Raw genomic sequence first — 14,964 nt, forward strand, 5'->3', positions numbered from 1 at the left:
GCGGTGGGCCTTCCCGCTGCCTTGAGCAACCGGCTGGACGTCCAAGCCGCGACCTCGGACATCCAGCTTGGAGGTCCAGCCAGGTGCTCAAGGCAGCAGGAAGGTCCATGAACGGACGCCACGACAGCGGCAGCAAGCCCAGCAGCAACCGGACCAGCGGCATCAGCATGGGCTACGACCAGCGGCACGTCAGCCCTTGCTCCAGCTACTCGGACTCGCGCTACGGGGCCCCGGGCAACCCTGAGGCTGACGGCGCCGGCCCGCCATGGGCCAGTCCACGCTCCAGCCTGTGCGGCCAGTCGGCCACCTTGGGCAACTGCGGCAACCCCTGCATGCTGGAGGAGCCCGTCCCGCTCGACTTCCGGGATGTGTGCCGGCACAAATCGCCGTCCCGGCCGGAGCAGCCGCCGCCACCCATCCCGACCAAGGATCGGCCACACTGCACAAGTTCCAGCTCCCCTACCAGGTGACTCCGTGCAGGGAGAGCTGACCCAGCCAGGCGGAGAGGAGGTTGGAAGCCTTGACCCTGGAACTGGAGAAGAAGCTGGAGCTACACATGAAGAAAGAGTATTTTGGTGAGTAACTAGTGTGTGGTACTTGCTTCAGTGCGGACAGAAGTTCATGGGCCTTCCCCCTGTCTTGAGTGCCCGGCTGGACGTCCAAGCCGCGCGCTCAAGGCAGCGGGGTCTGTAGGAAAGAACCATCCACTTACCTGGTGGAATGACATTTCAAATGACAGGTACCAACGCACCCTGGATACTGTATAGGTGCTGTATACCGCTGTATACAGTAAGATGGATTGCGCACGCCTACCGTTTCATTGACGCACTTTGGACGCCACTTGGATTTGCATCTGATTTGAATACTGAATCGAGCGGTATGTGAACCAAAATATGCGCGCGGCAAACGAGGGTGCGCCCGGCACTGCCGCACTCTTACGTGTCCTTACTGTATCAGCCCGTTTATTTGTAAGTACATTAAAAAAAAAATCTTGTTTCCACAAGCCTAAATGATTAACACAATAGTCAAAAGATTATATTGATTTCTGTGCAGGTTAATGAATGGTAATACTATGGGGTTTTCTGCTAGTGATCAAGCTCCCTATAAACCTTCAAAATATCACCAGGCTTATAGTTAGGATTACACCTTAGGGGTATTAAGTATGATCTTTCCCATGGAGATTTAACTGAGATTTTAATACTTTCCACACATCATGTGCTGCAGAGATCCACATAGAGTTAGATAAATGTACTAGTAGCTTATTGCTGGGGGCATGAAGATATAGAAGCGAATAGGGAACCACTAACGCAAATTCCATCATATAGTCAGAGTAATTACTAACTCTCCCTATCCAGTCACTCACTTAGCGCAGGTTACATGCAGTAGACTCAAAGTGCCAGCCAGCTGCCATCACGCACTTCCCTGGGACAGCGGCTAATGCCCAATCTTCCATCTGGCAAGGTCCTCCTGCAATTGATCACAATCCACTTGTGATTTAACTACTCTGAATAATTTTGTATCATCTGCAAATTTGACTTCCCCACTCATCTTATTCCTTTCTAGACCATTTATAAATATATTGAAAAACACTCCACTGTTTACCCTTTTCCACTAAGAAAATTGACCATTTAATCCTACTCTCTGTTTCCTGTCTTTTAACCAGTTTGTAATCCACAAAAGGACATCGCCTCCTATCCAGTGACTTTTTAGTTTTCTTAGAAGCATCTCATGAGAGACTCTGGATTTTCAGAAGGCGTTTGACAAATTCAGTATAACTTCACCTTTATCCATGTTTATTAACCCTTTCAAAATAATGAAGCAGATTTGTGAGGCAAGACTTCCCTTGGGTAAATCCATGCTGACTGTGTTCCATTAAACCATGTCTTTCTATATTGCTCTGTGATTTTGATCTTTAGAATAGCTTCCACTATTTTTCCTGGCACTGAAGTTAGGCTCACTGGTCTATAGTTTCCTGGATTGCCTCCGGAGCCCTTTTTTAAATATTGGAGTTACATTGGCCACCCTCCTGTCTTCAGGTATAATGGATGATTTGAATGACAGGTTACAAATTTTAACTAATAGATCTGAAATTTCATTTTTGAGTTCCTTCAGATGGGGTGCATACCATCTGGTCCAGGTGATTTGCTACTCTTTATTTTGTCAATCTGGCCTACTACATCTGCCAGGTTCACAGTGAATTGATTCAGACCAAATTGGCCTTAAAATTATCTTCCATCATATTTTGAATTTTAGTGTAAACAGGTGCATCTTCAGACTACACAGGACCATATAATCTTTTTCAACAAGATCTTAACTCCAAAATTACAATGTAAAGGTACCTAAAGGTTCCTTACCAGGTTTATATATATATATAGATATATCTCCATCAGGAAGCATATATGACTAGTGAAAGAGTAAGAGGAGTAGGTACTAAAGGCATACCCCACACTCAGTAGTTCCTTGGGAGACAGAGGAGTAATAAAAGCAGGATCTCAGAATGTTCTGGGGCAGGGGTGGACCCAGGATTGCAGGAGGGAGACTTTGGGTTTCTCAAGCAGTTCATAAAGGCTTCAGGAGGAATCTGGAGAGGATTCCTGGAGAGAGGGAGCCTAGGAAGCTCCTTGCTCTACTGGGATTTATCTTTTTCAATGATTATGTGGAGTTTGAAGAGACATAAGAGATGACGTGGATCCAGCATATCTGAAGAATCTGAGGCCAAAAGGAAGAATGCAACAGTTTGGTGTTTGAATCAAAGAGGAGAAAGAAGCACTTTGCAGCATTTTAACTGAGAAGGAGTTTTATAGAAAGGAATCCAGGAGAATGAAAGACAGTTGCCTGGAATAACCTGACAGGGTACTTAAGAGTCAAGGGAGGACCCTGTAAGTCTAATTTATTTTCATGTGACAGTAAAATTTACTTTATAGATATCACCAGGAAAAAATGTGGTCAGTTCACAGAAAACATTATACAGCAAGTATACAGCAAGGAGATAGAGCAGCTTTTAAACTAGAAGAAAGGGGAAAGCCGACAGTCACTCAGCAGTGCATGGTTCGGAGAGAGGTATCTTTAAAGGATACTAATGATGCATTAGAATTAGGGCATCCCGACAGTGAGGTTCCAATAATTAGTAAAGCAGTCCAAGTGCCTGTAACTAAAAACTCACCTGAGCTAAAAAATTCAAACTTATCCCTATCAATTAAAAAGCAGAATGAAAATACAAACAAAAAACAAACTTTGAAATGTTTGTATGCTAATGCCAGAAGTCTAAGAAGTAAGATGGGAGAATTAGAATGTATAGCAGTGAATGATACCAAAACCTCGAAACAGCACCAATATCTTCTGGGGAATTGACAATGTGATAAATCGAATATATTATATAATCCCCCAATAAAATTATTTTTTGCAAATTTTTAATAAAATTTCTCTGCTCACAAGCAAGTCACCATTTAAATGGAAAAAAAAAATTTTTAAAGGGAGGCTGCAAAGTGTAGTGAAACACCTGCAACCTACCTGTTTAGATCAAACACAAGCAAAATCTTTTAGAAAAGTGGAGGAAGGGTTTCATATATGAGTTTTCAACCCAACCAAAGGTCTGCTCGGTTTGCGTGTATAATCATCAACCAATCCTCCTCCACCTATAATTTGTTTTTTATTCCATGCAACACTGGTGAAAACTGCATCTTTTTTTTACATATTTTTTACTTTTTCTATGTGTTAAATCAAATACACCAACTTCCTTGATTTGAAAAAATGCTTTCAAAGTCCCGACTTATCTGGTGATGAACATCACCAGATAAGTCGGGACTTTTTTACTCAACGCACAATTAAACTCGGGAATTTGTTACCAGAGGATGTGGTCAGTGCAGTTAGTATAGCTGTGTTTAAAAAAGGATTGGATAAGTTCTTGGAGGAGAAGTCCATTACCTGCTATTAAGTTCACTGAGAGAATAGCCACTGCCATTAGCAATGGTTACATGGAATAGACTTAGTTTTTGGGTACTTGCCAGGTTCTTATGGCCTGGATTGGCCACTGTTGGAAACAGGATGCTGGGCTTGATGGACCCTTGGTCTGACCCAGTATGGCATTTTCTTATGTTCTTAAGTCATACGTCAGTAAACTCATTTCATTCTGGAACACCATAATCTGGTGTGGAGTTATTATTTTAAGATCATAGAAGTGTGTACATAAATCTAAGAGCCCTGTCTGAGGAACCTCAGGGAGTCCTCATTCGTTGCACAATGGTCCAGCAGCTCTCAGATGTCTCCACCCCCCACCTAATGAGGTACAAGAAGGAAAGGGGGATACACAATTTAAATCAAAATTTAAATATACCCTTTTATAGAGACAATGAATCTCCATAGGACTATACATCTTCTAAAATGGCAAAATTATGCTTACCTGATAATTTTCTTTCCTTGTATTCTTCTAGACCAATCCATTACTCTTGGGATTCCTCCACTCTTCAGCTACCAGAGATAGAGAACACACCCCCTTTATCACATCAGTCTTTTGCATAAAAAGGAGCATGGTCGGAGGTTCTCACCAGTAGCCCACTGTCAAAGCTACCGAACAAGAACTCCCAGTATACTACTGTTTCTATCCATGCCCAACCCTACCTTTTACATCCCTTGAAGTCCACCCTTTCTCCAAGGAGAGTGAATCAGAAGTGTAGAGAAAAAAAAGAATGAAAGAAAGAAGGAAAGGAAAGAGGGAAAGTCTAGTTGCCAACCCACCTCCGCTGACAGCCCCTGTATTCCCGACTGGGGCTTTGACTGGTCTAGCAGAACTCAAAGAAAAAAATTCAGGTAAGAATAATTTCACCTTCCTTATCTACTAGACCAGTCCATTATTCTTGAGATATAAAAGCCACCTCCTAGGTCGGTAAAGAGGAACACAGGGCCAACCTAAGCCCCCCGGCCTTGAAAGCTGTCTCTTCCCTCACTTGAATGTCCAACCTATAATGCCTGGCAAGGAATGCAACAATGACCAGGTAGACACTCTACAAATTTCCCCCAGGGAGACTGATGAGGCTTCTGCCCAGGACGATGCCTGAATCCTCATAGAGAGAGCATGCAGTGCTGCTGGAATCTGCTTGCCATTGAGTATGAACACTGAAGAAATGGCTTCCTTGATCCATCACGCTATAGTGGATTTAGAGGCTGCTTTTCCTTTTTGGGTTCTGCCAAACAGCCTGTATGTCATCCTGAATGAATTTGTCACCTTCAGATACTTCAGTACCACCCACCATACATCCAGAAGATGCAAACTGGCCTCCCTGCCCTTGCTTTCCTTTCTTACAAAAATTAGAACCACCACTTCCTGATTCACACGGGAGGACGGTACCAGCTTGAGTGACACTCTGGCTATCAGTGTCTCCAGCTCCTCAGGTCTGAACAGCCGTACCGCTGAGACCTTCAATTACCTTGCCTCCTCCCACATACCTTCTTTCCTGGGAAAAGGCTCTTCTTCACCTGCTAGAGCCTCTTTTCCAGGCCTCCATCCTCCCCTGCCCCATGAGGTCTGGGCTTCATCATCTCTCCCAGGGGAAGATCTGCATCTCCCTGCCTGCCTTACATCTAGCAAAATGCCTGGTGCATTGTCAGAATGAAGTCAATGTAAAAATCCCCCTACTCCTCCTGCCATGGGGAGGCTGGCCTCTGCCGCTGCTTATTCAGGCCTGCCCGCCCTCCGACGCTGCCGAGGAGTGCTGCAAGCACCCCTACACTGACTCCAACAAAGGCAGGAAGGACGCACTAGTCATTTTGCATTGGTCAATGCCGGTAGCCCTGCCTCCTTCCTCAACCGAGGCCTGCTTCTCCCTGTCGCAGTTGCGGTAGAAGGAGCCACTGACTCTCGGAACATGGCCAGCCCTGCACTTTGCACATTTCCTGCCCTTCTCCATGAGGGGATATGTGATGCTTCAAGCCAGATTGTCTTTTTTTTTTTTTGTACTCATAGCTGTGCAGGGGAGACCAGAAGACCTGAATGACTGGCAGCCCTGAAGACGGAAGAAAAGTCCTACGGAGGCTGTGGCCCTGGGGTGTTCCCCACCAGACCTTGTCTCCCACAGAAATTGACCTTAGGGAAGGCTACTCTCTAGAGCCCTTCTCTCCTGCTGGACCAGTGCCCTTCTGGTATGCCCTTCAACATCTGCTGGAGGCAGAGACTACTGTCGGTCACCCTGCTGGGGAAGCCTATATACGGCTGACGTCACAGGAAGAAGTCACGCACTCTGCCCCCATCTGCTGCTAGAAGGGAGAATCCCATAGGTCCACTGGACTGGCAAGACGATAAGGAATTAAGAACTAGGCCTTTATCCAAGCCCCTCTGTAAAAAGTTCAGGATTCATGAGATTGCCACCTTCCATGGAGAAATTACATTCTCTTGGCACTCCACCTCAAATACTCTCCAGATCCTAATTTAAGCTAGGGAGGATGAGGTCTTACAAGTCTTAAGCATAGTGGCCATTACAGCCTGCAAGTAACCTCTGCTCTGCAAGCATGCCCCCATATGCCAGAATTCAGCTCAGATTTCTCTTAACCTTGAGCTCTAATCTGATTTCTGAGTGGTTGTCCTAAATCCCACCAAATCTGATTGATCCACCTTCTTACCTTTATCTTGCACAGTCACGCCAAGGGCGAGATCTCATCCTGGGCCAGACCCTGTGCATTGAGAGGAATATGGTTCGATGCCCTTTGGGTCCCTCCTAGGCTGTCCTCGGCCCCAGAGCCCCTAATTCTCTACTGTGCTCTGCAGTACTCATGAGATTTAGCTTACCCTACCTGTATTCATATAGGATGGGCTAACTGAACCCTTGGTGGTTTTCTGACCCCACTTCCCCCTTGGGATCGCTCTACGGGTGTCAAGAAACGCTCCTCTCATGATGCCTCCCTGACTGCCTAAAGTGTCTCTAGTGTGCCAGGTAGGCTTCTGGCCAAGTCTACACCTAAATTCTGCCTTCAGGTAGCTCGAACCTCCCTGTTCCTACTTAGATTTGCTATCCAATTTAAATATACAGTTTCCCCTTTTACTAGGGATGGGCTTGGAGCTACCACTTCCTGACCCCATAAAATTTGTAGGGATATCTTCCTATCCTGCTACACCTAAATGAGAGAAACGAAAACCTTGAACAAGGGCTTCCTTAAAGTTAAACTCAGAACACTTTGGATCTGCTATATATTGGCCCCACCTAATGGAGGGATCCCAATATATCATTGGGGGCAGGATGGCTACAGCTTGCAGGTACAGGCGAGCTGGTCCTCCTCTTCTTGGCCCCAAAAAATTACTGGAACCTTCTCGTAGAGACCTGTGGAGCCAAGGTCCCTAGTTCTTTACTCTTATGCTGGTATTTGAACTGCCTTCTAAACCCCTGTGCACTGACTTGGCTTCTATCTTCTGGCAGCCTTCGAGGCCTAGTTTCCCCCAGGTGTTTTACCAGCTCTTCATTAAGAAGTAGTTCTCTCTTAAATAGGAGCTTGCACAGGCGTTCCTTAGATGCCAAGTTTGCTGCCCAGCCTCATATACTTGCAGCCTTCTAGTTGCCACTCCCGATGCTACTGATCTACCAGATAACCTGATTAGCTCATACAGAGTGTTGGCCAGGAAAGCCAGCGCTGACTCCAAGCAAGCCGTTTCCTGGTTCTCTGGCAATTGCTGGACCCAGCCCAGGGCCACTCGTGCCACATAGCTCCCCACAAATTGAGATCTAAATAGCCATTGCTCATGTAGAAAAGGCCCATTTCAGGACTACCTCTATCTTTCTGTCTTGTGGGTCCTTCAGGGGAGGTTCCTCCGTCCACTGGGATAGTGGTCTTACATTCCACAGCAGAGACTAGTGCATCCACTCCAGGTACCCTGAGTAGCTTGTTCTTCTCAACTGCTGGAGAGGGTACAATTTGCCCATCATCTTGCCTTTCTTGAGGCCCTCCTGCAGTGAATCCCATTCCATCAGCACCATCCTTCTCAGTGCCGCATGTAAGGGAAAAGATCCTGTGAGCTTCTTGGTGCCTTCAAGTATGGAGTAGCCCTCCACCTGATCCTCAACCTCAGAGTCCATTATTCTCAAGGCTGCCTGGACACTTGTGACAAGGGCTGAAAGCTCTTTCCTTCTAAACATCCAGACTACAAAGGATGCTTGCTCCTTTCCTGAGGAGTATTGCCCCTCATCCTGAGAAGGATTCTTTCCCTGACCATCCATCCTTGTTAGGATCCGGCAGGATGGAGAGTTTCCACAAACTCCCAAGGTCCTGGGTCTTGCGCCCAACCACTCTTATCATAAAAGGTTTGGTGCATTACCCAAATCAACTCAGGGGAGAATACTTCGGGAGCTCCTCAGAGGCTGGTCCCCACTCAAGGGGTTCATTATTGCTAGCCCAGAATAGAAATACTGGTAAGTGGGCAGAACAGAAATTTCTAGAAATAAACAAATAAATACATAGCTGGGCTGGAATTAGGGCTCCCCTTCCTCTTGAGTGCTCGGAGCCTCCACTCTGGCTGTAGCTCCTTACAGTGTGTCCCTTTGCCTGGAAACAATGGTATGTCACTAGGCCCTTTGCGGGGGTCAGCCTCCAGCCCACCATCATAGGTCTGGCAGAATGACCTTGCCACACTAGGAACCTTTTATTGCTTCAGGAAGTGCACCTGCAGCCTCTGAGCATGCTGCAGGTTGTCTATTTCCAGACACCAAAGCTCTCCAGGGAGGGCCAATTCCTTTTCTCCTGTCGAAGCAGGGCTGAGCCACTACTGCTTTCCCCAGCTAGAGCTACAGACGGGAGTTGTTCATACCTGTGAAGCCTCCCCTATCTCTTTTTTTTTATCATCCATAGTCTCTGCCGGCACCCCTCGAATGAGGCATTACTGCAACTGCATTATCCCACATCTCAATGCTTCACCCTCAGGTACTCACCACTGCCAAGAAAAACAAATTTCTGGTGTCCTGACCTGTGGCTCCTTCCTGCAGCTGCCACAGCCCATCTATCACCTGGAGGAGTTCACTCCTCCTGTTTCTGCTTCTCTTTTGTTTTTCTTTAACTTTATTTAGATCCAATTCCATGGCCTACAAGAAAGCAGCAAATGAGAAGAGCAATAGGGAGAATAGAGAGAGATAGAGGGACCTCAAACCCCAAATTTGGTGAGATTAGGTCCCTATAGGGCCACAACTCCCTAGGGAGAGGGGTCCTCAATCCTGCAGGAACCAGGATCCACACCCTTGGACCTACAGCCAGCAAATCACTGGGAGGCAGCTGCGCTGGGAAAATCAACCCCAAAAGGTGGTTGTTAGTCCCACCAGATCAGGGTCGCACCCATAACCTGATTCTGGGAGCAAGAAGACAGTCTATTCTTGTCCACAGTTTGCAGGAGAAAAGTTATTGGTGAGAGCTTTCAACCACTCCCCCCTTTATGCAAAAGACTGACATCATAAAGGAGGCATGTTCTCTGTCTCTGACAGCTAAGTAATCCCAAGAGCAAAGCACTGGGCTAGCAGATAAGGAAGTTACTGCAATTCAATTCAGCACCATGAATCTCCAAAACATATATCCTCTACTTACTAAAATATGCAAGTTCTGGAGGAATCTTGTATTTTATACTACCTTGGACTCAGGGCCATGGGAGAAGGGGGGAATCATCATGATGCTCCCAAGTTTTAAATCTCAATAAACACCTTTGCTTCTGTTTAAACTAATGAGGATGTTAGGGCGATACCGGTTCCGGAGATGGTTTTCAAGGGTGATGAGTCAGGTGAACTGAACCAAATCACTGTGAACCTGGAAGATGTAGTAGGCCAGAATGACAAACTAAAGATTAGCAAATCACCTGGACCGGATGGTATGCATCCCAGGGTTCTGAAGGAACTCAAAAATGAAATTTCAGATCTATTAGTTAAAATTTGTAACCTATTTGTAACCTACCTGAAGACTGGAAGGTGGCCAATCTAACCCCAATATTTAAAAAGGGCTCCAGGGGCGATCCGGGAAATTATAGACCAGTGAGCCTAACTTCAGTACCAGGAAAATAGTGCAAGCTATTCTAAAGACCAAAATCACAGAGCATATAGAAAGACATGGTTAATGGAACACAGTCAGCATGGATTTCCCCAAGAGAAGTTTCGCCTCAAAAATCTGCTTCATTTTTTTGAAGAAGTTAATAAACATGTAGATAAAGGTGAACCAGTAGATGTAGCATATTTGGATTTTCAGAAAGCATTTGACAAAGTCCCTCAAGAGAGGCTTCTAAGAAAAACTAAAAAGTCATGGGATAGGAGGCGATGTCCTTTCGTGGATTACAAACTGGTTATTTATTTATTTATGCAACTTTTATATACCGTGTCACAGAATAAAAAAATCCTATCTGTTCGGTTTACATGATAATATATTAAAAAAAAAAAAAACCAGTTAGAAACAGATATAAATACATTAAAAATATCAATAAAAATAAAATACTAAGATAGTTAAAATCTACTCATTGAAAAGATAACAAATCAAGAAAATAAAAGACTCCTCAAATGACTTCTGTGTTAGCTAACACTCTTTGGGTTCAATTCCAAAGGCCTGCTGGAAACACCATGTTTTTAGATCTTTCTTAACTTTTTTCAAATTGTCCTGGAAACAAATTGACAGGAAACAGAGAGTAGGATTAAATGGCCAATTTTCTCAGTGGAAAAGGGTAAACAGCGGAGTGCCTCAGGAATCTGTACTTGGACCAGTGCTTTTCAATATATTTATAAAGGATCTGGAAAGGAATATGATGAGTGAGGTTATCAAACTTGCAGATGATACAAAATTATTCAGAGTACTTAAATCACAAACGGATTGTGATAAATTGCAGGAGGACCTTGCAAGACTGGAAGATTGGACATCCAAATGGAATATGAACTTTAATGTGGACAAGTGCAAGGTGTTGCATATAGGGAAAAATAACCCTTGCTGTAGTTACACGATGTTAGGTTCTATATTAGGAGTTACCACCCAGGAAAAAGATCTAGGCACCATAGTGGATAATACATTGAAATTGTCAGCTGAATGTGCTGCAGCAGTCAAAAAGCAAACAATGTTAGGAATTATAAGGAAGGGAATGGTGAATAAAACGGAAAATGTCATAATGCCTCTATAATCACTCCATGGTGAGACCACACCTTGAGTACTGTGTACAGTTCTGGCCACCACATCTCAAAACAGATATAGTTGCACTGGAGAAGGTACAGAGAAGGGTGACCAAAATGATAAAGGGGATGGAACAGCTTCCCTATGAGGAAAGGCTAAAGAGGTTAGGGCAGTTTAGCTTGGAGAAGAGAGGCTTTAAAATCATGAGAGGTTAACGTTCTTCTCAGGGAGTTGCAGTACAAATTCTTAACACAATTTTTCTGTACACCTGCTAATGCTTTCCGGGCTCATCTCTCCACCTCAGACCTATGCAACAAATGCAAATAAGAGGCTGGGACATATACTCATTGCTTCTGGTCCTGCCCCCTCATATTTCAGTTCTGGGAACAAGTTCAGCTACAGAGTACCAGCATCTTGGGGATAGATCTCCCTCTTAACCCTACCTTATTGTTATTCAACACGGACTGTGAGATATTTCCCCTGCAAAACAGAGGAGTTCTCAACTTCACTAGGAAAGCGAGCTTGATATGCAAGAAAGTGATCCTTGTAGGATGGATGGGAGATTCAGAACCTCACATAGATTATTGGTTTCAAAGGATGATAATGCTATTTACCTTTGAATATATGATTGCTAAAGCAAGCTTCCCCAGGCAATACACTAAAATGATGTCCACTTGGTCCAAATTTCATGATTATTTAACTTCAAGATCTTGCCCATCATACCGGGAGGAGGCTGCGGCACATCTATCTTGTAGGTAAAGGGAAGCCCTAGTCCCTGTACCCCCACACCAGACCATAATCTTAACCCACTGTCCTCAGTTATGGTATTTGATCATATAATTATCTTTCTTAAAAGACTTTCCAAGCTCTTAAGCAACCATTTTTACTGATTCCTTGGCACTTATAGAGTGAGTGGGTGGGGTTAGGGGGGAGGGTAAGTTGGGGAAAATAGCAGGTTATTAACATATCTGCTATAAGAATACACAGAGAGGGCATGTTTCAAAGCTTAAATCCTGTTCCCGAGCCCAAGGTGGAATGGCCTTAGTATCTAGCAAACTTTATGGGGGCTAATCTTAGACCTGATTTAGTTCTAGATGTTATGGGAACCAGGTTAAGAATGTATCTTGTTTCATAGTGTATTTTATAGCATATTGTATTCTGTTTCATACTGTTAAATATGGTCTTATTTATTTATTTATAACTTTTATATACCGAGGTTCAATTAACAAGATTAATTATCACTTCGGTTTACATTACAACTAGCGACATTAACAGAGACTGAGTCTTGTTTTACAATGAACAGGGTAGAAATAACTTGGATAACCTGGGTAAAAAAAAACAATGAACAGGGAAGAAATAATCTGGAATAATGTGTCACAGTACAGTGTTATGCAAAAGTTTCATAACCCAATAAAAAATAAAATCATGAGAGGTCTAGAACAGGTAGATATGAATTGGTTATGTACTCTTTCAGATAATAGAAGTACTTGGGAGCACTTCATGCAGTTAGCAAGTAGCACATTTAAAACTAATCGGAGAAAATTATTTTACTCAGTTCACAATTAATCTCTGGAATTTGTTGCAGAGGATGTGGTTAGTGCAGTTAGTGTAGCTGGGTTTAAAAAAAGGTTTGGATAGACTCTGGGTGGAGAGGTGCATTGACTGCTATTGATCCGGGTTGACTTGGGGAATAGCCACTGCTATTGCTGGCAGTGGTAGCATGGGATCTGCTTCGTGTTTGGGTACTTGTAGCCTGGATTGGCCACTGTTGGAAACAGGAAGCTGGGCTTGACAGACCCTTGGTCTGACCCAGTATGGCAATTTCTTATGTTCTTACCTAAATGTAACTCACCTTGAACCACCAATGAAAATGTTCTGAGCTAAATCTAAAACAATAAAGATACAAATAATCCAGCCTGCATATCACAGAACTGCAGAAATATCCTCAACTCCACTGCAATAAACAAAGGAAGAAAAACATGGCAAATCTTAACATGCAACCCAGTCAATTATGCATTAACAGGGAAACTTTCCAACCATTTCACACAGTAGAAGCAGGCAGCCAGTATTAAAATAGTAGGCACCTTAGGTCCAGTCCCAGCCAGGCCCCAAAAGAACCACAAGATAGGATCTTCATGGCCCTTTCCAGATATTGCTCAAAACACTGGACACAATAGGGAAGTCAATTTTGAAAATAAACACTGCTCTTATTAACGAATTTGTTTGTGAGCTCATTTTGCACTGACCAATGGTGTGTAACTCTCAGCGCTGGTCATAAATGATGCACAACTGATTAGTCAAAGAAACAGATCACCTGTCATTTGGCTGTAGAAAGTAAAGCCGATCAAGAAGAAGAAGAATGTAAATTAAACGTTGACTAAGAAGCATTAAAAAAAAAAAAGCACGTTTTGATTCTAGTTGGAAAAATGTATTTCCGCAACAGAAGCAGCAGCACCAAGTGCCCAGAGACTCCCAAGAACATCATACAACAAATTACAGGGCAACGGCGAAAAGGTAATTTTAGGCAGGTATCAAAACTATAAGTAAAGGAAACAGAGAACCTAAGGAACGTGAACCCCCAAAGGCAGACAAACAGGTGGCAATCAGCCCTGTGAGTGCACAAAACCGCCGGTTATGAAAGGCTCTGGGACACTGCTCATATACGGGTTACTGACAGCTTTTGGGGTATCCCAAAGCCAGAAGCTCGGCACCGCTTCTCGTCATTTGTCGGAGAGAAGAGAACAAAAGTTCCTTCTTTCTCCAATAGATTCTTACCTTCACCAGCCACACTCCGGTGTTTTGTTTGGCTCCAGTAAGATCCAGCTCCCCTTTTTCGGCCATGATGCTGCTTCGCAGGATGCCAAAGAGGAGCAGAAGTCGGCAACGCACGCACCCGCTTCCAGCGGTTCGCTTTTTCAGCCCCACGCGCTGGAGGATCAAAAACTTTGCCTCAAGTGTGCCCGCGAGCCGCACGGAACGAAAACAGCGGTGCACAGCTCGACGGAAGCCCTATTTGGACAAACTTCATCGCCAGAACGCGGGCTTTCAGTTTCGCTGAATTGAAGGAGTAGTGTTTGGTCTATACCAACTCGCTCACACTTTCTTCCAACACTGAAGCCTGCCAAACTGACTTGCTGAAAGGAACAATTGTGGTTTTAAAAACTAAAAGAGGCGATCCTAATCATAAAATGTATGGTCTAAAGTATACGTTTGTCAAATAAGCTTTCTAAGACCGATGGGCTCTAATTCAGTGAATTGCATTCTTTCACTATATTTCTATAATCGACTTTTTTTTTTAATTAGCAGTAAAGTAAATTCATGAAAATGAATTCCTCGCTGACCTTTATTTTTTATTCTGTAAGAGAACTCACAGGGTTACAGGCAGGGGTAGCAGAAAGTCTTTTTGGTTGGAGGGGAGGGGGCACAAGCACATCAATAAAGCTGTGATCCTCCACTCCATTCCGCAGCTCCCTCTGCCAATTTCTTACTTTATGTTTACAGTTTGTCATTCTTTCTTACATACATTCTTCAAGTAAATCATAGAGTATAATTCATTCCCATACCAACCAAGAAAAACCTGACTGCTAGGAAACCAAATATAGTGGTAAAGAAGAAATTACAAAAACAGCATTACTAATAGAAGTATCAGTACTAATAAGGAGATTTACTGTCACAATAGTTGGCTTCTCTCTGACAAACTATCACGGGGGCACAAACGTGCAGCAAAAAATGATGCTGTGGTACTGGACTTTTCTGCACAATGGCAACCCTCTTTGACCGGGGCCACCATTGCTTAAAGGGCCTGAGGCCATAAAAATTGTCCCCCTCTAGTTGAAAATCATCGAGGGGTCTTTGCAGACCCCT

At 44.1% G+C, this 14,964-nt stretch overlaps 1 protein-coding gene across 1 annotated transcript in view; it reads right to left on the reverse strand.

The window, feature by feature from the left end:
* Positions 1–14,131, reverse strand: part of GTF2F2 (general transcription factor IIF subunit 2) — a 423,749-nt gene extending 409,618 nt beyond the window's left edge. The window contains exon 1 of the mRNA XM_029602905.1: positions 13,876–14,131. Coding sequence (XP_029458765.1) covers positions 13,876–13,941 — 66 coding nt within the window. The 5' untranslated portion in view covers positions 13,942–14,131. The remainder of the gene's footprint in view (positions 1–13,875) is intronic.
* Between the last annotated feature and the right edge of the window lie 833 nt (positions 14,132–14,964).

Source organism: Rhinatrema bivittatum, chromosome 5 (assembly GCF_901001135.1).
Source record: "Rhinatrema bivittatum chromosome 5, aRhiBiv1.1, whole genome shotgun sequence".
NCBI classification, from domain to species: Eukaryota; Metazoa; Chordata; class Amphibia; order Gymnophiona; family Rhinatrematidae; genus Rhinatrema; species Rhinatrema bivittatum.